The sequence below is a fragment of the Antedon bifida genome, chromosome 9 (assembly GCF_963402885.1).
Source record: "Antedon bifida chromosome 9, ecAntBifi1.1, whole genome shotgun sequence".
NCBI classification, from domain to species: domain Eukaryota; kingdom Metazoa; phylum Echinodermata; class Crinoidea; order Comatulida; family Antedonidae; genus Antedon; species Antedon bifida.
In genome coordinates, this window is record NC_136234.1 from 15,671,757 (window position 1) to 15,693,839 (window position 22,083).

A 22,083-nucleotide genomic window follows, 5' to 3' on the forward strand; every position below is an offset into this window, starting at 1 on the left:
CTATTATGTTCTTTATTTAATTGCCTCCTGCTCCACCCTTATCTTATCCAGAGCTTTTTTTAAAAAAAAAGGCTGAACCGATTTGCAAACTATTGTAATAAAATAGAGTGTAGGCCTAGGAGGAGGAGCGACGTTTTCAAACATGGGAGAAAATTTCAAAGTCTATCCAAGGCATGGCAATACAACACCAGGATTCTGAGCTCCGGAGATCAAAGGTTTTAACTGTGGCTTCGACATGGTTAGTTCCACGCCCCCTATACACCGCGTGCCGCAAAGAATACAGTACTGTTGTCGCAGCCAGACATAAGATCAAGGGACAATCTTGGTTAGGCGAGCTCAGTGTACTATTGCCTTGGTCTATCTTATTTCCTCTTGAACGATTTTGGATTAAATGTGAGTTAATCTGAAACCGAACTATTTGAATCATATTTATATTTTTATTTAGCATTGTCATAGTCGCGGTTGTCAGATATAGGCCGATGATTTATGATAAAAACGTGTGCGATTAATAATACTGTATTTTACTTTTGAGTAGTTACCGGTGTAACGATGGAAATTTCCACTCTTTCAATTTCTGCATGCTAAATATCATGCTTGAATAATTATTCCGCCCATTTGCCATGCTTGAGTGACTACCACTCGGATATCCAATCACATCCTTGATCCCATCTCTATTTTAACCAATAAAGTTCATGAATTTCAATGAATGAATTTTTACAACTCGTCCGTGGAATCTTTTTGGGAATTTGCGCCACATTTTGTGAACAGTCATTACAGTACTGACACGAGAGTGAGTAGGTGAACAACTCGATACTGCCTAAAGTATATTCATATTCACTCTTCTAATACGGATATTATATTGAATATATTAAATTTATATATTATAATACTGTTACATTATGACTGGAGGGAACGCTAAATCGACAATTAAACCAAAACATACGCCTGTAAATGTTGAAGATGTTTTGTTGAATCAAGGCTTTGAAGTTGGCAAAACCATCGGCGAGGGTGCATATTCCAAGGTCAAGGATGGCTGGTCTAATTTACACAATAAGCAGATAGCGATAAAGATAATCAGCCTAAAAGATGCACCCGGTAGGTACCAGGAAAAGTATCTTCCAAGAGAACTTGATATCATCCGAAGGGTGAAACATAAAAGAGTGGTTGAAGTGCTGTCGGTTATTGAATGTGAGGCGCATGTTTACATTGTGATGGAGAAAGCAGTGCACGGTGATTTGCTTGGACGCATTGAACTTTTTGGCACTGAGACGGAAAAGGGCGCAAGGCGGTTTTTCAAGGAAATTATCGAGGTGTTAGAATACTTCCACGAAGAGGGGATAGCTCACAGAGACTTAAAATGTGAAAATATACTTCTAGACCAGAATAACCATGTGAAATTGTCAGACTTTACTTTTGCTAGAGATTTTGTATCTGGCGATAAGTGCAGTACTTTCTGCGGGACATTAGAATACATTGCTCCTGAGGTGCTACGAGAAGATGAGTACGACCCAAAGATTGCAGATATCTGGAGTCTGGGTGTGATTTTGTACTTATTGTTGGTTGGTAAAGGTCCGTTCAATACCGAGAGTATACCAAAGTTATTAAAAGAACAAACCGAAGAAGTAACATTTCCAGAAACGTGCAATTTGTCCAAAGAAGTGAAAGACTTGATAAAATCAATGTTGACAGTGGATGTTGAAAAGCGGGCAACTCTTACAGACATTCTCAATTCTGATTGGATGAACCATTTATGATGATTATTATATATTATATAACAAAAATCCTTGCCAGTATCATACAGACAGACTCTAGGGCCTATACTAAGCCTAGTTAGGATATAGAAGCCCACTCCTTAAAAGTGAAATTGTTTTAAAAAGGGGGAGGGGGGTGGATGTTGGGGAAGCCTTGATATTGTAGGAAACAAACGCAGACAATTTTGGTACTATTTGGCCTATCTACAGTAAATAATACACAACATGGATGGATGCATGGAAATTGTTAATTTAAGGGTAGGCTTATCTGTGGGTTTATTTAGATCAGTATGGATAAATAATAATATTCACATTTTAAATGATTATATTTATTAATAGTTAAATTTTATTTATGCACAAACTCACCTGGTATAATTTGTGCAATACTGCCAGGGTTACTTTTAAATAACCTTTTGAATCAATCATAATCATATTTTTATTAACAATTGTTTAAAAAAACTTTATCCAACAATCACAAGAGAGGCGATTTAAAGGCCTACTACAACTAGGCGAAATATTGATAACAAAACACAATCAGTTTAACTAAATATTTATTTTTCTATTTTGAGACTTTGAACATATGGGAGTTGATGCTAAATTCCCATTGCTGTTATTACATACTGTACTGTATTATTTTAAACATTAAAACCTTAATTTACCATCAAATATAACTTACAGTTGAAGTATATGATATTAATTATAATATCTATAGAAGATGCAATTGTAAATTTTAAAACGTAAACATCTATGCATTTTATTTTATGTTTAAACAAATCATAACTTATATTTTTTAAAAACTACTTAAATTATATAGAGAAAAGTTATAACACTCGCAACACAATGGTTATATTAACCATGGGTGTTTGGTTGTATTATTTACTAATACGTAAATATTGTGAAGTTTTATTATTTTTTATCCTTGAAGAAGGATGAATAAAGTTTGAAACTCAAAATTGTGCACGTATTATGCATTGTTTTAAATATTACTGTATTGACTTTTTAAAAGTTGGTGAGAAATTGTATGAAGAGAAACAATTGTTAACGATCCGGATGTATGCTGTTTTAATTTTTTAGAGATTGCTGGTTAAAGATTTTTTACTGACACATAATTCGAGCCACCGATATATAGAGGGTGGTAGGCATCAATTAAATAATGTCACGAAGAAAAGTTTAGCATAGCGCCCTCTTTTATGCAGCAGACGACAAAATTGGGGATAAACGATAGAGGGTGGTAGACAAGAATCAATCAACGTCACGGGAGAAGTTTCATCAGATGTTTTATGAATGTAATGTCATTCATTAATGAGTGAATTTGCATTTCTGCTCTTTTTAAACGTACATGATAGCTGTTTTTTAATTATAATGTGTGCTACCACTGGTGCAAAAATGGAAGTCAATATATTTATTATTATGATCGTCAATATTTCTATCATAGCGCCCTCTTATTTTGTATTGCTTGAAAAACAAACAAGAAGCAGACGACAAAATGGGGTGGACACCATGTCCCGTTGCTGTGCGATCTTGTCAAACGTTTTTATCTTGTTTTAAGGCTTTTTACTGAAATATAGACAACAAAAATAATATATAACTAATCTGAATATATTATTACTTATGACTGATCAACTCTGGTTATGTCTAATAATATCCTTAATGCACACGGGAAAAAAATAAATGTGCTCCCGAAAATCTCATTTCACCGAGGTAAACAACAGTTTGATAGGCATACAGTTACGCCTCAACGAAGAAGTGGCGACGGATGCCTTTGGTCAGGAGTATGTGAGCCTGTGAAATTCGTGGACCTTAGTCAGTCTATTTTCAATCCATGTCTGATCATTTCGCTTTTAATATGTGTTTTGTGTGCAGCATATTTGTTATCTGATTTATTTTTATTAAAAAAGGTAGGCCTACTTATTACTATTACTAAAAGCTATCATACACAAGAAAATATTATTCATTATTAATGATTATCACATTGGATTGGGGTGTAGTTGTAGGCCAGGAATAGGCAAGCTTATTCCATGGCCAGTCTAATAGCTTATTCATAAATCATAGTCCGCATATATGCGCAAACTCAATTCTTACATATATTATTAAGTCACTACCATGGTGTTTTAAGAACAATATTGTCTCATAACAATACTAAACAAAGTAATGCAAAAGTATTTGTGGATTGTAATTTGATTAAAGATGTGATAAGTTTTATACAGCATTGTGTTATATTCATCATCATGAACAACGTACCATACCATGGAGAAATTAACTTAATAAAAAGTAATTCTTTTATAATTATACATTGTGGTGTGTTATTGAAATGTATGAGATAATTCAATTCTATTTATTTCATTACAGAGTTTTGTAATTTTCCACTATCTACCAGCAGTTATACTCACCATATCCTCATTATACATTGTATATGTGTTGTGTTTTAAGGTTAAAAATGGTAAGTATTTTGCAAATGAGAAAAAAAATTGACGCTTTGACGGCAAAACAACTCCTAAACATTAAATTTCTTCATTCCTGTTTTCAGAAACTATTATTTTAATACCATCTTTTGGAATTCAGTTAGAGAGGTGCTATGCATTTGGTAAAATTTCAACTCAATTCATTCCGTATGATACTGTTAAAGATGTTGTAATTAATGAAGCCATATCTATGGTAAGACCATAATATTATTAATTCAATGAAAAAAAAACCAGTTGAAAAAAAAATATAACTTGGATTCCAAAAAAAAAAATCTTAATTCATAACTGTGGCAGATCCAATATTTTTAAATAGGGGGAGGGGCCGGGCATAAAAAGTGTAACATTTTAATGCTGAACTTAACCCAATGTCCTATCTTTTGCATCGTAAATTTTGAAATTTAGAAGGACCTGGGCTGATTAGAATTGTCATGGGAAGGTTTTAAACTACATTTGAAACCTGCCATTTGGGCAGGTTAGGTATCTTCCGATTATTCATTAATTTCCATTTTCTTTTATAGTACAAAGTCATCTACTACTTAGTTATACTTGTTAAGTGCTCACCTGTGGAAGACATATCTGTTATACCACTTTTTACTGTAAGTATAATATGAATATCTGGAATCTGAGTAATAATATATGGTATTTATAAGGCGCTCTTCCAAAAAATTGACATACCTCAAATACATAAACAGTGGCGTAACGCACAGTTCCTTGGTTTAGCACTCCTAAGGAGCCCTCTAATACTGGGTAGTTGCATTGGACTGCTCATGCTTTGGGGCCCCTTAAGCTCCGGGCCCCTGGGTTTAGCCAGTGTGAGCGCTCATAGATGTACATAAAAAGATAAATATGGCTAAAATAAACCCCAATAAAGCGTTCTCTGATTTATCATGATCAATTTGAGAGTTAACAACCTGTGTACTAAGACAACACTGTGTCGTTCCTTATTATGACAACTCTTTCTCATTTTCTGTGTGGTTTTTATCTTGCAGAATTGCTGGCCTAGGCTAGACACCTTATGTGAAATTTACAATATATGTCAGGAAGCGTTACTAACCCATCAACAAGAAAATACGGATTGAAGCTGTTTTTATATTTTACTAAATACTTACTACATCTATTTTTATAATTTGTTCATGCGGTGAACTGTACATATTTTTTTAATTTTACAATTATTTTATATCATTTATTTTTTTAATGTATAGTTTCAATTTTTGTATAAAGACAGTCTTTGAAATTTCAGTTATTTTTAGGTGATTTAAATCCATAAGTTTTTATCGCAGATAGCGATATCAACATGTCATTCCCCATTGATACGTTGTTACCCCAATTCCTTCCCACCATGCATTGCACAACGATTTCTCGCAAAATCAAGCCATCTGCAATAAACCTTATGGCCTTCAGACCACTAGCTTTGAAAAGAAAACAATAAACAATATGCCTCCATAGATAAATTAATACTGTATAAATTGTATTAAATAAAAAAAAAACCACACAAACAATAGTACAATAGAATTGTCAGGTTTTATTTTCATTTATATTTGCTTTAATAATACTTCAAAATGGAATATTAACGATATTATTAGAATACAGTTTTTAGAAAATAAACATCTGGCAAATTTTATTGCTTTTGGTTCAGTCAAGGACTATTGTAGCAAGTAAAATAATTATACAAAAATATAAATACTGTGATATTCACATATTCTAAAATCCAGTAGAAATAAATAGATTACCTAGTGATATGCAAAAACAAAATCTAAAACTGTTGACATACAGTAGTGTAAAATATTACATTAGAACCAATGAACCCCTTTCACAGGACACCCCTATTAAGTGGCAGTATATCGATAGTATGTTTTCATGCTGTGATCAAGAACACTGGATACCAACTCATTCACTCTCACATTGGATTAGTGTATCTCCACCTATGACATTACATGTACAGTACCACATGTGCTGCCTGTATTATTTGTAATAGGCTTATAACTTATGATACAGGCATCATATGTGATCATACCAAATAATGTTAAAATGTATTCTCTTGATACAGCAAATATTGCCATTATTTTTATAATGTATCTGTATTTAAACGCTGTTTAATGTGTTTATAAACAACAAAGATGACACCATTAACAGGTATGCCCCTAAACATAGTCACTGAAACCCCTTTAAATAAAATACCCCAGCCTTCATTCTTGGTACATTGCATAAAACAATCGACATAGTTAGAATAAAGCTTTGTAGAACCCACGCCGTCTGCTTGCCAGCGAGACTTAATCACGTCCAAAGGGTAGATAACGAACCAAGATAACGTACCAGCGAGGCCCCCTGCCACAAACAAACCTGCTGTCGATGCTTTATTCCCCTTCGAATACGAAGCTATTTTATTCGATAAGTAGTGATCAAAGCTAAAAAAAACACCGGTAGACGGAACATCCCGGACGATGTTGATTCCCAATCCACGATAACAGCCTCGTAATCCTTCTTTTTTAAAAATCGTATATATTGCTTCTATCGAGTTATTGTAGTGTTTCTGTGCTTTTGCTACATGTTTTGTTCCAATGCCTTGCATCTGCAGCCTAATTTTTGTTAAGTCTAACGGACACATAAATGACGTACCTAAGAGTCCTACTCCAGCTCCAGCAATATAGTGATTTATAGTACTAGCGCCACCAAGATATGCCAAAAAGGTTTCTTCAACACCAAAGTAAAAAGAGTTTTGTATAAGAGATGCGACGACAGGTGAAAGAAGACCTTTATATAACCCTGTTACCTATATGAATAAATAAAAATTAAATTTACAGAACCAATTCTCATTTAACATTTTTATTTCAACAATATTTTACGAGGGATGGTCCATTCAGTCGAAGCTGATCATTAGGGACCCTCACAAAAATAAAATATGACAAGACATAAACATGCAACAATTAAGATAAATATAATTTAATATAAAGATAAACAAAACAAAATAATGAACAAAATAATTAGAATCAAAATGGAAATTAAAAAAAAGAATTTGAATTTAATCATGTTGATCATGGTTCCATTGAACAAGCCAGTCATTTTATGCGAAAACCTAAAATGATCAAATATCATCAAATGGCAAAAAAGTAATGAAAAAATGCACTTACAGACTCCTGTTTTAAAATACGCAGAAAACATTCAAAACCACTTTTGTACCGTGTTACTGTTCCCTGATTCTGTAAGCGAACTAAACACAGAAATAACACTAAATTTGAATATTCTGAAGTATATCTTGAAAATTTATATTTTGATGGTGAGACTAATTTAAATGATTTTTAAGAGTCTTGAAAATGATGGAACAGGAAAATCTCTTTCTTTGAGACATCCCCTATTTAGAGGTCGTTCCTATTAAAGTGACAGTTTTCTGTGAAATGAACAGGGAAAATTTAGGGGGCATCCCTAGCGTTTTATGTCCCAAAGGTATCCCCTTTAATAGGGGTTCTACTGTATAAAATGGTGGCACAGAGTGTAGACCTACTTACTTTTAATCGTGTCCAGTGGATGACCAACAATTGTTCCAGCAACACCTAGCATCATTTAAAAAAAGGAGATTAGTATTTCAATGTTATTACAGTATACAGATAGAAAGAGTACAGTTTGTATCTAATTGTGAATGAAAATCATACTTATTTTATTTAGTGTTTTACCGCTGGGAAAATTGAAAAAAAATGATTGTTAGTTTTTTTTTAAATTTTGAAACCACATTACCTCTTTTGTTATTATACTGTAGCTATTTTCATTACTTTTTTGGAAATAAAAATGATCGTATTCAATAAAAAAAATGTAAGAATCATTCAAAATTCTTTCAAAAATTACATTATTACAGCAGCCAATCATTGCGATTTGTGTAATGAATGAAATTTGAGACGATCATTCTCATGATTGGTACATCACAGTTAGCGAATAGTTATATCAAAGCACATAAAAAAAGAAATAAAAATCTTGGGCCTGCATGGAAAAAAGCAATCTTTCTTTTTTTATTGGTTGGCCTCAAACAGAATTGTGAAAAGTCAAAAGATATTTCTTACCAGCAGTGCCACCAGCAATGAACTCCGGCAGATTAAATGCCATCTAAGAGATGGAAAGAATATCTGTGAAACTATTATTTTCTCACTAATTTATTTTTGATAACTTACCAGAGCAACTAATATTAATAAAACATGAGACTTTCAGGACCCCTAGTAGGGGTATCCTCTTCAGGGCCTGAAGAAGGTTTAAAATGCTATAGTGTTGAAGCATAACTATTGACCAATCAGAACAACGTTAATCAGAGGACAGGCAGCACGTGTTGCACTACTGCTGGCTGCTTTAAACCACGTGTCATAATATAATAGCACTAACCGATCATCGCGACGTTTTTGTTTGTTTACCTTTATTCAAAACGTCATAACTAGGTTGTATGATGTATCTGCGTATTGTCAAACTATCCAATATAATAGGTCGAGATTATAGAATGGGGCCATCCGAAAACCGGGCTTTGAGATAGGCCTAGGCCTAGACTGAACGAGACGGGAGAGGCGAATCATTTTTAGTAGGCTACCAACCGCGTACACACACCTTACTACTAAATAATAGGCGTAGCTAAAAAAAACATACCGTTGGCCGGCATATATCAGTTGGTTCTAGATATCTAAAATCAGAACCTCCCTGATAAAACATACTACCAACAGCAGAAGTTACTACTTACAGTTAATTTTCGCATTTAAAGCATTGTAGTGTTTTTTAGGTAGCACTGACACTGTAATGGCCTAGCATACCATTACTGTTGGTGGTGAGCTAAAAACTGCCGTCGCGATCAAGTTCAGTGATGCATAGCAGCAGCATGCAATCAATCAAGCATGAAGAAACAAAGAACTAAAAAATAGGTTCTTTCTTTGATTGTTAATAATTTTTTTTTTTTGTCTTTTGGATATAATTTGTATTTAAATTTATTGACTTTCGTTCATATTTAAAATAAAACCTTGAGATAAAAGTATAATTCCCAGGTTATGACCAGGAGGATATGAAATACAGTAGAAGAATTAAATAATATAATTAATGCTATGTAAAAAAGTAATTTGCATTTTATGTGTTTAACTATAGTAACTGTATTTGGCAATTAAAACAAACGTAAAGTAATAATTTTATAAATTAAAATCGATCGAGTACAACTGTTTTTTTTGTATTAATAAAAAGACAGAAAGTAAAATATATGCATATAGAGGGCGCTTACTTTGTAACTCAGGACGCTTCTTTAAAAAAAACAGCAGCAGACGATCAAATGTTTTCTCCACCACAAAATGTCTAAAAAAAGCCCACTACAACAAGTGCAACGTGAAGGAGATGTACTAAAGAAAGATGTTAGCATAAATCTCTATTTAATATTAAAATAACTATTAGGAAAAGATTATTTTTTTAACTGGATAGCTAGTAGCCTAGTAATTAGGCCTACTAGGCTAGGGCTAGGTAGGCCCTACCCTCCCTGCCTCTCTGGCCCTACCTACTACTACACACTAGCCTAGGCCTAGCCTATATATACTACTTTACTACAAAGCTAGGCTAGGCCTAGTATAGTAGTAGGCCTGCTGGCCCTACCTAGCCTGCCTACTACCTTACTTAGAGAGAGGGTATACTAAGACTATAGGCCTATTGCCTAGCTAGGCTAGCTAGCTGGCTAGACCCAACTTGTTTGATGAATCTGACTGCAGAAATGACAGCAGAAAAACCCGGACCGATTTTTGCAGTGTCGACTGCTTTTGGCCACAAAGTTAGAACCAAAACTGGTCCGGCCCGGACTGTTTTTGGTCCCGGACCATATTTGTAGTTACAGGCCTATTACACTCAGTAGCCTAGTGCTAGGTCTATAAATAATTTTAAAACTGTACAATTAGGCCTATAATATTACTGTACAACTAATTATATTTTAGGTTGATAAGTTGGTGAAGGAATGTCAACAATTTATAGACGATACAACAGAATCTAACAGTAAAGACAAGAAACTAAAAACTTTAATTAAAAAGTATGTATTCATTTACAATTTTAAATACAATCATTTCATAATAATTTATAATATAAATTGACAGTCAAAGAGAAACTTTAAACTGCTGCTTATATGCTTGGAAAAAAATAATTATGGCGAAAAAAAGTAAATGCTGTACAATCTGATTCCAACTGAAAATCAAAACAGGCAGGATATTTAATCCGAGGGGTCTAGGGTATAAAATTGTAAAATAAAGTGTAAAATAACCTAATGTCCTATTGTTTGCTTTGTAATTTAAAAGGGTACCTAAAATCCTTCCTATCTTTTGCATTGTCATTTTTTTTAATGGCTACATATAATATTTGTTTCTTATTTCATAGATGCCAAGATTATGAAAAGAAGATCAACAGTTTATTAAAGAAAGCACAAAAACTTGATAGAGTAAATGAACCATCTTCAACAAGCAAATTTGAGGAAAATAAACAGCAGGAAATCAAGCGATTAGAAACATTCAAGGTACAGATTAAAATATAGCGCCCTCTATGGTTTGTCCACGCTTTCAGGTGCAACATCTTCATTTTTCTGTGACTGATTAATTTGAATTTTGTTGGAAATTTAAAAATTTTTAATCTTTTAGGTACAGCTTGAAAGAATTTCGTCAAAACTTGAGCCAGATGAAATAGAGGAAGAATATCTAAGGTTAGAGGTCACAGGTCACTCTCCTTTGCATGTTGATCCACTCTATATCTGCTGCCTGTCAAAAATGTAGTTTATAATATCATTTGAAGGGAGGCTGCAAATTGGTCAGAGGCAATAATTTTAGAGGTTAATTGCAGGCTTATAAAGAGGGAACATTGGGGAACCAATAAAATGATAATTTCCACAGGGTGCCCTCTCAATTCTTTCCTTGTATGTAGTCTCTTATGTATTGACTGTTCATATAAAGCAAAAGTTTTCTTTACTTTGTATAAACGTGTACAGAGAAATGAGTCAGGAATTAGAGGAAGATTTTTCAGTGAAGAAAAATGAGGAAGAGGATGAACGAGTTGAATCAGAACTATCAGAAGATGAGGAGGATGAAAGTGATGTAGAGGAAGAACCAGAAGATGATGATGCGGAAGATGATGTAACCCCAGAAACAAACTCTAAAGGCGAGGTAGATCTAAAAGAAGACACTAGAACATCTTCAAGTAAATCTGGCGATGGAAAACTAAGCCGTTTTTCTATCTTCAGAAGATCATCAAAAAAGAAAGAGGTGTCAATGGTAGTAGAAGAAGAGGTTGAGACAGGAAAAAAGAAAGAAGCTAAAGATCTTGATAAAAAGAAGAAGGATGAAAATACAAAGAAGAAAAAAACAGAAAAAGAGAACAAAGAACCACAGATAAAGACTAAAAAAGAGAAGCAAAGTAAGAAAGACCAAGCAACCGAAAAATCTACCAAAAAAGATAAAAAATCTGGAAACAAACCAGAGATAAAAGTGCACCATGCGTCTGAAGATGGGGAAGTAGAAGAATCTGAGGAAGCACCAAAAGTGGACACCAAAAAAGGATGGCGTTTGTTTGGCAAGCAAGACAGGTGATATAATGGATGTTTCTGCTTGGTTTATGGTTTATTAACATTGCAAACGTTTCGTTGGTGTTTGGTATTTAATGCTGCTTTTTCGTTTTTTTAACTCAATGTTGCATTTTTGCTGCAATTATTTTTTATTTTGAAATACAATCAGATGCAAAAATGGTATTTATCATATAATATAAAAAATGTGATAATCTATTTCATATTTGTAAAAAAAAATTGTGACTTCATCTAATAAGAATTATAGCTAATATCTTTGTGTATTATGGTATTAGTGGTTTTCTTAATTTATATTAAAAGTAAATTTTTATAAATTTATTATTTAAAGGTAAGTATGAAGTTTAGAATTCTGGGATTCTTTAGTACTGGCTTGTTTGTTTACATGCTATAGTGACTGCATGGTTTCACTTTTGGTCTGTGTTTTGCGTTGTAATTGCACTTTTTTATAATTTCTATGAAAAAATAATCTCTATTCATTATCACATGATCCTTTCAGTTTTCTCAGAAATTGATCAAGACCCTGTGTATAGTTATATGAATATGTTTCATAGAAAGATATGGATAACTTATAATAAACTAAAATAATTTTTTTTTAAATTGTTATCGTATAATAGTTTATGTTATTTGTCCTTAAAATAATTTTCTCTTTATTAAAAAAAATGCTACTGTTGTCAATCAATAATAAAAAATATCGATAAATGAAGTCTGAAACAAGGAACTCTCCTTTTTGTTTAGTTCCCAAATTCTTAGATTTCCAATAATTACATTTTAAAAATGTTCCTTATTTAGGAAAATGAAACAGGAGAATGCACCAACCAACACAAAGGGAAATGGAAAAAAAGATGAGAAAAGCAGTAAAAGAAAAGGTGCAGATGTACAAATAAAAACATCAGACATCAAGAAAGGAAAGATTGAAGAAGAGGTGGACGAAGATTCCTATGATGAGGATGAAGAAGATGATGAAGAATATGAGGTAACATTATCTTTATTTTGGCCTAGAGTATAGGCTAACAAGCATGGTTGTACCCTGTCAGTTCAGTAGGTCTTTAATTTGATACAATAATGATACAACAGTATTATAGAGAAAAAAAAACGAAATTTTGAAAAATTTTTGTTAAATAAACAATTTATTAATGTGTTACAATGAATGTTTATGTTGTGTTATATGCTTTGTTGGGGGTCTGAGAGGAGCAGTTTGCTTCTAGCGTGGACCCTATATTACTGAATACTTTTTTAACTGAATTAATGATACTTGAGATACTAGATTTTATTTCCATATTTAAAATCTGTTTTCAGGATGAATATGAAGAAGAAGCGAGCGACGAAGAATTGACTGAAGAAGGGGAGGAGGAGGAGGAGGAGTACGAAGAAGAAAGGTTTGCACAAATAAACTTTTCAAAAAATGTTTTCTTAAAATTTAAAACCACCTCCTTTAAGAACTTCAGTGTTTGTTGTTTATCAGATTATTATATTTAAACTTTAACTGTGGTCCTTCTTGTTCTTCTTTCAATGTGGTTTGCATAAATAAGCTATCAAAATGTTCTCTTAAAATCTAAAATGATGCTGAAAATTTAAACCATCTCTTTCAAGGACTTTATTTCCTTATTTTCCCGAAAGTTTTTTTACCTTCTCCATTTCATCTTTACTATTGATCAGATTATGTGAGTGATCTCGGATGAAATTTTAAGGCCATTAGTCTTGCTTTAAAAATAAAAGAGTGCTTTTTATGTAATCCTGCAAGTTATTAGACAATAAGGCTATGTCTTTTCTTGTGTTTTTTGTCAATAAATGTTTGTTTTGTAGCGAGGAAGAAGATGAAGAGTTAGAAGAGGAAGATGTAGAAGAGGAATCAGAATTTGAGGAAGAATTAGGAGGAAAACCAGATGAAATCGAGGAGGATGACGATGAGACCACGTTTGAAAGGGAAGAAGTAAGCTTGTGCTATTAATCAGTATTCTGCTAGGATCCCTATGCATAGGTCATTTGTCCCAACAGACAGGCCATATGACGTACATACATAATCTTCTGTTAGATAGGCTTGATTTAACACTCAAGACGTTTTTATTTCTCTCTTTCCTCTTCAGTTCAGTTTGGTTTTTATTTTCCACACACAAAAAAGTATGGTGGCGATTGAAATTGTAAGATCATGTGCTACAGAGAACACAGATATTATGCTCTGTCTACACTATCAAACTAGTTGGACAAAAAAGGTAGTGAAAAAAGGTAGTGATATCATCATATATGGGCCCATCACGTTTTTTCAACACTAGTTTGATAGAGTGTAGACAGAGTTTCAGACTTTACCTGATTAATTGTTTAAATAGTTATAAATAATTGCACTTTGCATCTTTTTCAGATGGACCTGTTTGAAGCAGTATGTGACTACAGAGTAGAACAAGAGGGTGACTTAAGTTTCAAAGTTGGAGATGTCTTAACAATTATCAAAACTAGGTATAGTCACTGTTGTTCATTATAATAAAGTTTGTTTGATTATCTGCTACACACTGAGAAACATACCAGGATGACCTGAAAAGGTCAAAGAGCTGAATGGAGTCCTAATAACAAGCAAGCATCACCTGTAAAAGTAGAACATTTTAAAGGCTAAAATGTATTTTTCTTTGTTGTTTTATTGTCTTAATTGTGCCAAGCAAAATGAATTTCCATTTTAAAGTGGACCAATAACATTTCTTGAATCTAATGTTGCAGGGAGGATGGTTGGTGGACTGCAGAAGATGAAGAGGGTAACAGAGGACTTGTTCCAAGTACATACCTTAAGGTTGGAATTTACAAATTTTTCATTAATAGTGTTCAGATGATCATAGTCTTTGATTTATACAAATTAAAATATTCTTATTATAAAACTCCTTTCTATTTATAGCTCAAGAAAGATCCGGGAGATCATAGAGACATTCAGTCTCCAGAAGGTTAGTGATTGGTGACATAGAAATTGAGGTTAAACAAGGGATGGCTTACAATTAAGAGCTAGGTCGAAGTTTAAATCTTAAACACCATGAGCCTGCTAGTCAAAGCACCTAATAGCCCAAAGTCTTGATTTGAGGAGTACCTAAAACTTGTATTGCATCTGATTTAGAAATTGGTATTTACTATTTTGAATAGACCAAGGTGCATTTAAATAATATTGAGTTCATTTTTTATGACTTGAATTACAAATTTGGATCTTATTTTATACTGCATTGACATTCTAAGGATAATCTTATTAACTAGTATGTTGTGTATAAAAATGTAAAATATTTTCAGATGAGCAAGAGCCACAGCTATCCCGCAGGTAAATTGCAATTGCAAAACAGCGTTTTCTAGTTCTGGAGGCATATTTTATAAAGTATAGTTTGTATTTCAGTATTATTATTTAATTCGCAAAGTTGGTTCCATAAAAATTGATTTGTACCAAATTGTTATAAATTAAACAATATAACATGTGCCTCTAAAACTAGAAACTAATTCTTATTCTCTAATAATATAATGATTTTGTTTTCATTTTCTTCTTTCTTTCTTTGAATGGACCATAAACAGATGATCCTGGGTATTGTAGTTTTGTTTTTAAAATTTCATGAAATGAACAAAAACAGAATTTGCTGTCATCCCGCTCCTCTGCTTTGAATGTAGCTGCTTTTATATTTCAGTTGTAGTCTCATGGGCATGTTATGATTTTTTAAATTGTATAAAGAGAAAAATTCCACAAGATATCATGATAAGTTTGTCATTATGTCCGCATGATCAGCACATGTGTCATCCATGTTTTTACTGATTGTGATTTTGTATCATGCTTGTCAGATGGTTCTGTTTTAATCATAAAGAGTTCTTGAATAATGCCACCATTTTAAGTGCTCCATTTAATTTCTAAGCTTTTCTATTTCATAAGTATGCTTTGCAAGAAGAGCGAATGAACTAGTAGATAGTCCCTGCGATGCCATTTTATTACAGCATGCGTTTTTGTGACTTACAGAATGTTGTGTAGTTTACTTCTGTTACGCTCGGTTCTGACAAACATTTTTGTGTTGCTGAAAGTTTTTGGCAAATTTTATTCTGTGTATATCACTCTCTTCTAAGGCTCATTTATCAAAATCTGTTAAATGCATTCAGTCCATATAACTGCAAGTATTAATTATTATTATTAAACAGTATTTAAATCTTTATTTTATAAATTTGATCACATTTTTGTTGACAGTGGGAAAGTGCTTTGGAGAGGTCTCAGAAAAGCTGTAAGAGAGGTAGGTAATATCTCCACATATCATATTCTATCACGAACCCCAACCCCCATCAGGGATCTGGTTTCTATCATACCTCATCATTAATTGTTTGTATAGTTTCCAGTAATGATACTATATATTTTCTTTTTTTAAGACAAGTGCCACTGATGTCTTGTCAGCAATGGGTGCAATTCCGTCTGGTTTTCGTCCATCGACTACTGCAAAACTTCTTAAAGAAGGTAATTTAATTCAAATTTCTTATAATCTATCATTAATATCATTGTCATAATATCACAGTGAAAGACCAAGCTTGCTGTATTTTTATCCTGTATGTGTTGATTAATATATAGAAATAATGAATATTTTTATTGATTTTGGCATATTTAGACCAACATTAAGGAGGCAGATGTACCAAAAGAATTTTGACTTAAATGTCCGTAGTTATAGTCTACCTACCTTGTCTACCTTGTCATTTGCCATTTAGCAGGTCCATGACACTGACAGTCTTCTTTCTAACATACTTCTCTATTTAGTGCTTCTTCTTTTAGTTCCCATAGTCATTATTAACAGTATCATCATACTCATCATCTTGTTTAATGTTGCAAATATTCCTAACTTAATCATTATCAGTCATCTTTTTCACCATTATAATTATCCTTAACATCACCATTGTCATTCCATTATTTTCCAGTGGCCGTATTTACCAGTCACACTTAAGTGGGATATTTCCCTTAAATATTAAGTATTTCACATAACTCAATAAATATTATATTATAAGTATTTCCCTTAAATTGTAGGAGATTTTCTTAATTTTAAGTGTTTTCCCTTAGCCTAAGTGTGAATGGTGAATACAGCTGCTTTTGAAGTCTTTATTATCACCATCAATATCATTGTCATCATTACATCACCATTTGTTTTATCTGTCTTTGAATAAAACAACCATCATGTTAAATATTCATTTTGCACTTTTCTTTACAGATGAGTATACTCTGCAATATTGTCTTACACCTAAACTCAGCAAGTCCAACCTATTCTTTAAAGATTTATTTTGGGACCCAGCAACAAATGAGGTGAGGCTCCTATATATCATGTTGATTCACCAAGTTTTGCGAAATTTGTTGAATGAATAAGTTTGATTTATTTTTATACCATACCGTACACGAACAAAAACAGATAAAAAAGAAACAAAAACGCAATCATTTTGTATGGTACCAAGGATAGCCCTCTAAATGTGTGGAGTTGTGGCTTGGTGGTTATGATGCTTGGCTACCTCTCTAATACCCCTTTCACACCAAAACTCCGGAGTGATTGCCAGAGACACCCTGGGTTTATTATCATTCAAAATGTCGAGAAACTCCGGAGATACCCCTTTCACACCAACATAGCAACACCAGGGTTTATAAAATAAAATCATTAGGATCATTTTAATTAATAATATTTTTAATTTAATAATTACTTTCAAAAGTCTCAGAAGTAATATAATGTTTTATTGATACTACTTATTTTTTAAACCCGCTATATATTTTGTACAAATATTGAAATTATTTTGAATAAAACTTAAGCAATGAGTGGTCGTGTGAGGATGACCTTTTGACCTAAAGTTTGAGTTTGATGTTGGTACCTTTCACACCAAAACACCGGAGTGTCGCCGCAGTTCGCTCTCCGGAGAATGTTCTGCTGTTCAACCCCCGCAGTTGCTGGATGGATCACCCTCATTAAAATATGGCGTAAAAAAAAAAAAAATCCTGAGGGGTCCCCTCAGCATAAGAACAGAGAATTGGCACATTCATCTACCTCCAATTGCTGTTATCGTACAGTAGATGTACAGCATAATGAAACCCTCAAACAGGAATACCCTCAGCCTAGATGAAAGTTGTTGTCTGTGTTGATCATACCTGTGTGAAATTCTGCCCAGTAGGCTGCAAGTTGGATTTTTCTCCTACACAAATAAATGAATTAATCAGGGAGACATATTTTTTACCGCTCCCTGATTTAACATGAAGATGGCATTCGGAGTGTTATAACATACATAGTAACTTTAGATCATGCAATATTATATTACTTTAAAAAGTATTATTGCTATTTCATTTGTTTTCTACCAACAGAGTTCTTTCCACTCTATTATTTAATTTTTCAATATTATTTTATATTTTACATATTGCTAGCCCAAATTTGCATAACAAGACTACACATATTGTCTGGTACATGTCTTGTTGAGTAAGCCTAGATGTGGTCAGCCAATCAAACTTGATAGATGATATTAAGTTGGCTAGTTTGGTGTTTAGATAAGCTAGTACAGTAATAATCTGATTTCTGATAAATGAAACAAGAATAGGGGAATCTTTTTTATTTAACCATCTAATAAAAATTTAGAAAGATGAGAAGCGGCCAATAGTTTGATAGTGTTTCAGTTTTAATTTCTGGTTACAAATGACTTTTGATGGAATGAATTGCGTGACTTGTATGACATGATTAAATAATAACTTTCACAATCTGACTTTCTCATTTGATTCTACTTTCAGATTCGGGCCAGGAATGTCAAAATGCAAAAAATTGTTGTTTTAACCATGATTAGAAACATTCCAACAGTTGGTGTTGGTAAGTTTGAATTATCAATTAATCAAGAATAAGACAATTATGCAAACAATAAAAATCAAACAATAATAAGTTTGAAGAATTAAAAAAACATATGAAAAGTGCATCTTCATACTTTCCCAAAAAATAATTCTTAAATATTGTTATTCACATTTACTAAATTCATTAAGGCATTTTGTCAAAATGTTTAGCACTGATACTAACTGAAATTAAAATTTTATGTTTTCATCCATTTCGTAAGGATATTTATTAAGATAATTTTTTTTTTCGATTTTTGTTTGTTTTATTAGTCTTCATTTTTCAAGTTTTTGGGGACAATACATCTTTAAAGATTAATTGTTTTTTTTAGGTTTAGAAGTTAAAAGCCGACATGTAAGGATATGTTTATTTGATGGAGAAAAGGTTAGTTTTAGTAGTAGTAGTTTTTATTACAATAATCAAATTTTGAAAGATCCATATTTTGCTCCTTAGTACTCTACTGTGTATTGTTTTAAATGGGAAAAATTCGACCCTTTTTTTTTATAACATAACTTGTTACTATGACACTATAAGATTATCAAAATAATAGTCCATATTTTGCCCATTTAAAAAAAAAGGTGAGTCGGATTGGAGATGTGGATGGGTTGACCACTTGAGCCACTATTATTATAATATGTTTTTTTTTTTGCTTTAGGTTCTTAGTAATATCCATACAATACAGGCAACTTGGACTGAGGTAGATGAAAAGTCTTGGAGGTTTTCACCTAAGGTAAAATCTACATTGAAATTTAATAGAAACTGATACAAACAATAAAAATGTTACATACTGTGGAACTAAGGCGTGGAAAAAGATTAAGTATGCTACACACTGCAACTAAGGCGTGGAAGAAGATTAAGTATTTTACATACTGTGCAACTAAGGCGTGGAAGAAGATTCCAAACATAATAATAAAGTACTTTCTGTACAAACTAGATAAACAACACTTTCTAAACTCAAATTGATTATTCTCTTTTGTCCAAGAATATTATGTTTGTTCATTTACCATTTATTAATTTTTTACAAATTTAATTTGTAATAAACAAATTGTTACTTTTCCAAGATAGGGTTTGTGAATGTGTGTAAACAATGAAATATCTTGAAAATGGTTGTTGAAAATGCACTCATGTGCCCATTTTTACTCCATTATAACAATATATTAAATTTGATAACATAATCATAGGTAATTGGTCAGATGTTTTGCCCTTCTCTGACGTAATTTGTACTTTATACAGTTAGTAGTACATTGAGAACACTTAATTCTCGGGTGAGACTCGAACCTACAAGCCTGGTGTCCCCTACCTCTAGACCAACGAGCTTGCGCTAGGGGATGGTAAATGTTTTCAAAGTACTTAGTATAAAGTACAAATTATGTCAGAGTAGGGCAAAACATCTGACCAATTACTCAACACCCTGATGCAAAGCTACTCCACAGTTGTTAAATTCAATTACAATCCTATAATCATAGGTAACTGGAGTTCTTCCAAGTATTCTTGATGGAGAATGCTTTATTAGAACAAATAAAACAGATGAGAATTTAGGTAAGACTAATACTGTATGTATTTTTATTATTTGTCTGCAACATGAATAACACTGACTTGTCTGTTTACACACAAGTCCTTACCATATATCAGGATCCTATATTATTTTAGGTTGACTTATCCTGCTTTCTTAAATTGAATGGATATATTTTGTTGATGTACAAGAGTTCTGGTGTGTACATGTTATCTAGATTGGTCATGTGATCAAATTTCAACATTTTTTTCAGGTTTATTGATTGAGGTGTGTTTATCCTATGTCAGAACGGTAAGTTTAATTTGTAATCTCAATCTTTCATTGTGTGGTCCAAATCTCTCCATATTATGCATATTTTGAAATGAATAAAAGTAAAGTTGAATTAATGCACTTTATTGATTGTAGTAAGATATACCACAGTAGATAAATAACTAACTAGAGGGTACGCTGTTTCTGCCTTTCTTAAGTATAATTTTTCTATAGATATAATATGTTCAATTATTTTGACTGAATACAGAAAACAGGTGAAAAGGGCGAATTTAGTTGTGGATGGGTAAATCTACCATTATTTGAACCAACCACTGGAGCTCCTATCCTGAACAAGTAAGTTACTTGTAATTATTGGTTTACAGTCGCCACTGTTGAGAGATCCTATATATATATAAACACCACAGGCACAGAACAATTATTCTAAACCGCCCGGTGATATACTGAAATGTACTAATTTATTTGAAACGATAAGATGAGGAACTATGTGAGAATGAGAAAAAGAAGCCCAACCGAGATTCGAACCCGGAACTAATATGCAGATGTCCTAACCATTAGATCACTTAGGCTGTCATGTGTTGTTCAAATTCGATTGGACACTCTCTTTAACTCTTTAACACTCTCGGCGTGGTACGGCGGAACAGCACTACATATATATTTTTTATAGTTTCCTATGGATAAAAATTAATCAATGTATTGTTTATGATTACAGCGTGTATATGTTTGGGAAATTTCCATTTTCTTCTGTGTTTTTTTATCTGATTTGATTGGCTTATGTTATAATCATTAATGTAATAGTTGTTTCCTTATGTTTACATGTACTAAACTATAGCTGTATGATAATAATGATAATACATAACTAGTTAACCAAACTACAAACTATATGTATGTATGTATGTATGAAGTTTTACATCTTTCTTTCATTTTCATTGCCTTTTATCTGATTATGTACTTGTTTCCTTTATTATTATTATTATTATTATGTTGTTATCAGTATAATAAATACTTTCATATACTTCCTAAAATCTTTCACTCAAATTTCTTTCCTATTTTGAACTCATTTTGAATCGGTATTACCCCCTTCCAACAATTTTTTTCTGACACATTAAAATTTCACAGATCATATTCAGTGTAAAAAGTTCATATTTTAGTATTGTTTTAAAATCCCTGGCAAAATAAACTGTACATTGTACTGTTATTTTGCATGATACAGTAGAACCCCTATTTAAGGAGTCATCTTCAGGATCCAATTAAGTATCTCCTTAATAGGGGTGTACCCTAAATAGGGGTGACCAAAGGAAGCAGTTCTATTACAGTATAAAATATACAGTCAATTCTCCCAATACCGGACACCTATGGGCTGGCCCAATATGTCTGTTTTTCCGGAAAGTCTGGTATTCAGAATGTGTTTTTAATCTTAAAAATTAATTTGAGACTGTTTGGACTTCAAGAAAAGTATGGTGTCGGAAGAGTTTCCGGTTTTCAGGGAGTCCGGTATTGGGAGAGTTGACTGTAGTAATATAAAAGTAATGATATAAAATTATTGTGTTCTAACAGAGCTTATGAATTAGATGTTAAAGGTGGGACACCTTATGAACAAGATGTAGATGTTGATCCTTCAATAAGTCGAAAAGGTAATAATCATACGCTAATGCTCAGTTATCAAAAAATTTGTGTCCCAAAGCAGTACTCCTCATTGACATGTATTAATATTATT

General features: G+C 32.6%; 4 protein-coding genes and 1 long non-coding RNA gene across 8 annotated transcripts in view; 3 read left to right on the forward strand and 2 right to left on the reverse strand.

Moving 5' to 3' along the window:
- Positions 1-22,083, reverse strand: part of LOC144852842 (uncharacterized) — a 137,178-nt gene that overhangs the window by 1,716 nt on the left and 113,379 nt on the right. The window lies entirely within an intron of this gene.
- LOC144851518 (testis-specific serine/threonine-protein kinase 3-like) lies at positions 751-2,707 on the forward strand. Its single transcript, XM_078709026.1, has one exon. It carries the CDS (start codon positions 900-902, stop codon positions 1,752-1,754), a length of 855 nt encoding a protein of 284 aa, XP_078565152.1. The 5' UTR covers positions 751-899; the 3' UTR covers positions 1,755-2,707.
- LOC144851487 (uncharacterized) lies at positions 3,118-5,951 on the forward strand. Its single transcript, XM_078708979.1, has 5 exons — positions 3,118-3,649; positions 4,101-4,191; positions 4,279-4,406; positions 4,732-4,809; positions 5,203-5,951. The coding sequence occupies exons 1-5, from the start codon at positions 3,383-3,385 to the stop codon at positions 5,290-5,292; spliced, it is 654 nt and encodes a 217-aa protein (XP_078565105.1). The 5' UTR covers positions 3,118-3,382; the 3' UTR covers positions 5,293-5,951.
- Positions 5,716-9,018, reverse strand: LOC144851486 (mitochondrial basic amino acids transporter-like). Its single transcript, XM_078708978.1, has 5 exons — positions 8,922-9,018; positions 8,263-8,305; positions 7,717-7,761; positions 7,342-7,421; positions 5,716-6,983 (listed from the first exon to the last, which is right to left on the reverse strand). The coding sequence occupies exons 1-5, from the start codon at positions 8,934-8,936 to the stop codon at positions 6,279-6,281; spliced, it is 888 nt and encodes a 295-aa protein (XP_078565104.1). The 5' UTR covers positions 8,937-9,018; the 3' UTR covers positions 5,716-6,278.
- LOC144852824 (nephrocystin-1-like) overlaps positions 9,453-22,083 on the forward strand; it is a 37,215-nt gene continuing 24,584 nt past the window's right edge. For 2 of the 4 annotated variants that reach the window (XM_078710841.1, XM_078710843.1), the window contains exons 1-22: positions 9,453-9,573; positions 10,141-10,232; positions 10,574-10,709; positions 10,831-10,892; positions 11,175-11,768; positions 12,555-12,738; positions 13,062-13,141; positions 13,569-13,695; positions 14,122-14,216; positions 14,472-14,541; positions 14,644-14,689; positions 15,024-15,051; positions 15,952-15,994; positions 16,128-16,212; positions 16,952-17,043; positions 18,496-18,571; positions 18,918-18,970; positions 19,242-19,316; positions 20,053-20,125; positions 20,353-20,390; positions 20,617-20,702; positions 21,924-22,000. In XM_078710841.1, coding sequence (XP_078566967.1) covers positions 9,514-9,573; positions 10,141-10,232; positions 10,574-10,709; positions 10,831-10,892; positions 11,175-11,768; positions 12,555-12,738; positions 13,062-13,141; positions 13,569-13,695; positions 14,122-14,216; positions 14,472-14,541; positions 14,644-14,689; positions 15,024-15,051; positions 15,952-15,994; positions 16,128-16,212; positions 16,952-17,043; positions 18,496-18,571; positions 18,918-18,970; positions 19,242-19,316; positions 20,053-20,125; positions 20,353-20,390; positions 20,617-20,702; positions 21,924-22,000 — 2,272 coding nt within the window. In that variant the 5' untranslated portion in view covers positions 9,453-9,513. The remainder of the gene's footprint in view (positions 9,574-10,140; positions 10,233-10,573; positions 10,710-10,830; positions 10,893-11,174; positions 11,769-12,554; positions 12,739-13,061; positions 13,142-13,568; positions 13,696-14,121; positions 14,217-14,471; positions 14,542-14,643; positions 14,690-15,023; positions 15,052-15,951; positions 15,995-16,127; positions 16,213-16,951; positions 17,044-18,495; positions 18,572-18,917; positions 18,971-19,241; positions 19,317-20,052; positions 20,126-20,352; positions 20,391-20,616; positions 20,703-21,923; positions 22,001-22,083) is intronic. The other 2 variants (XM_078710842.1, XM_078710844.1) reach the window with 2 other exon arrangements.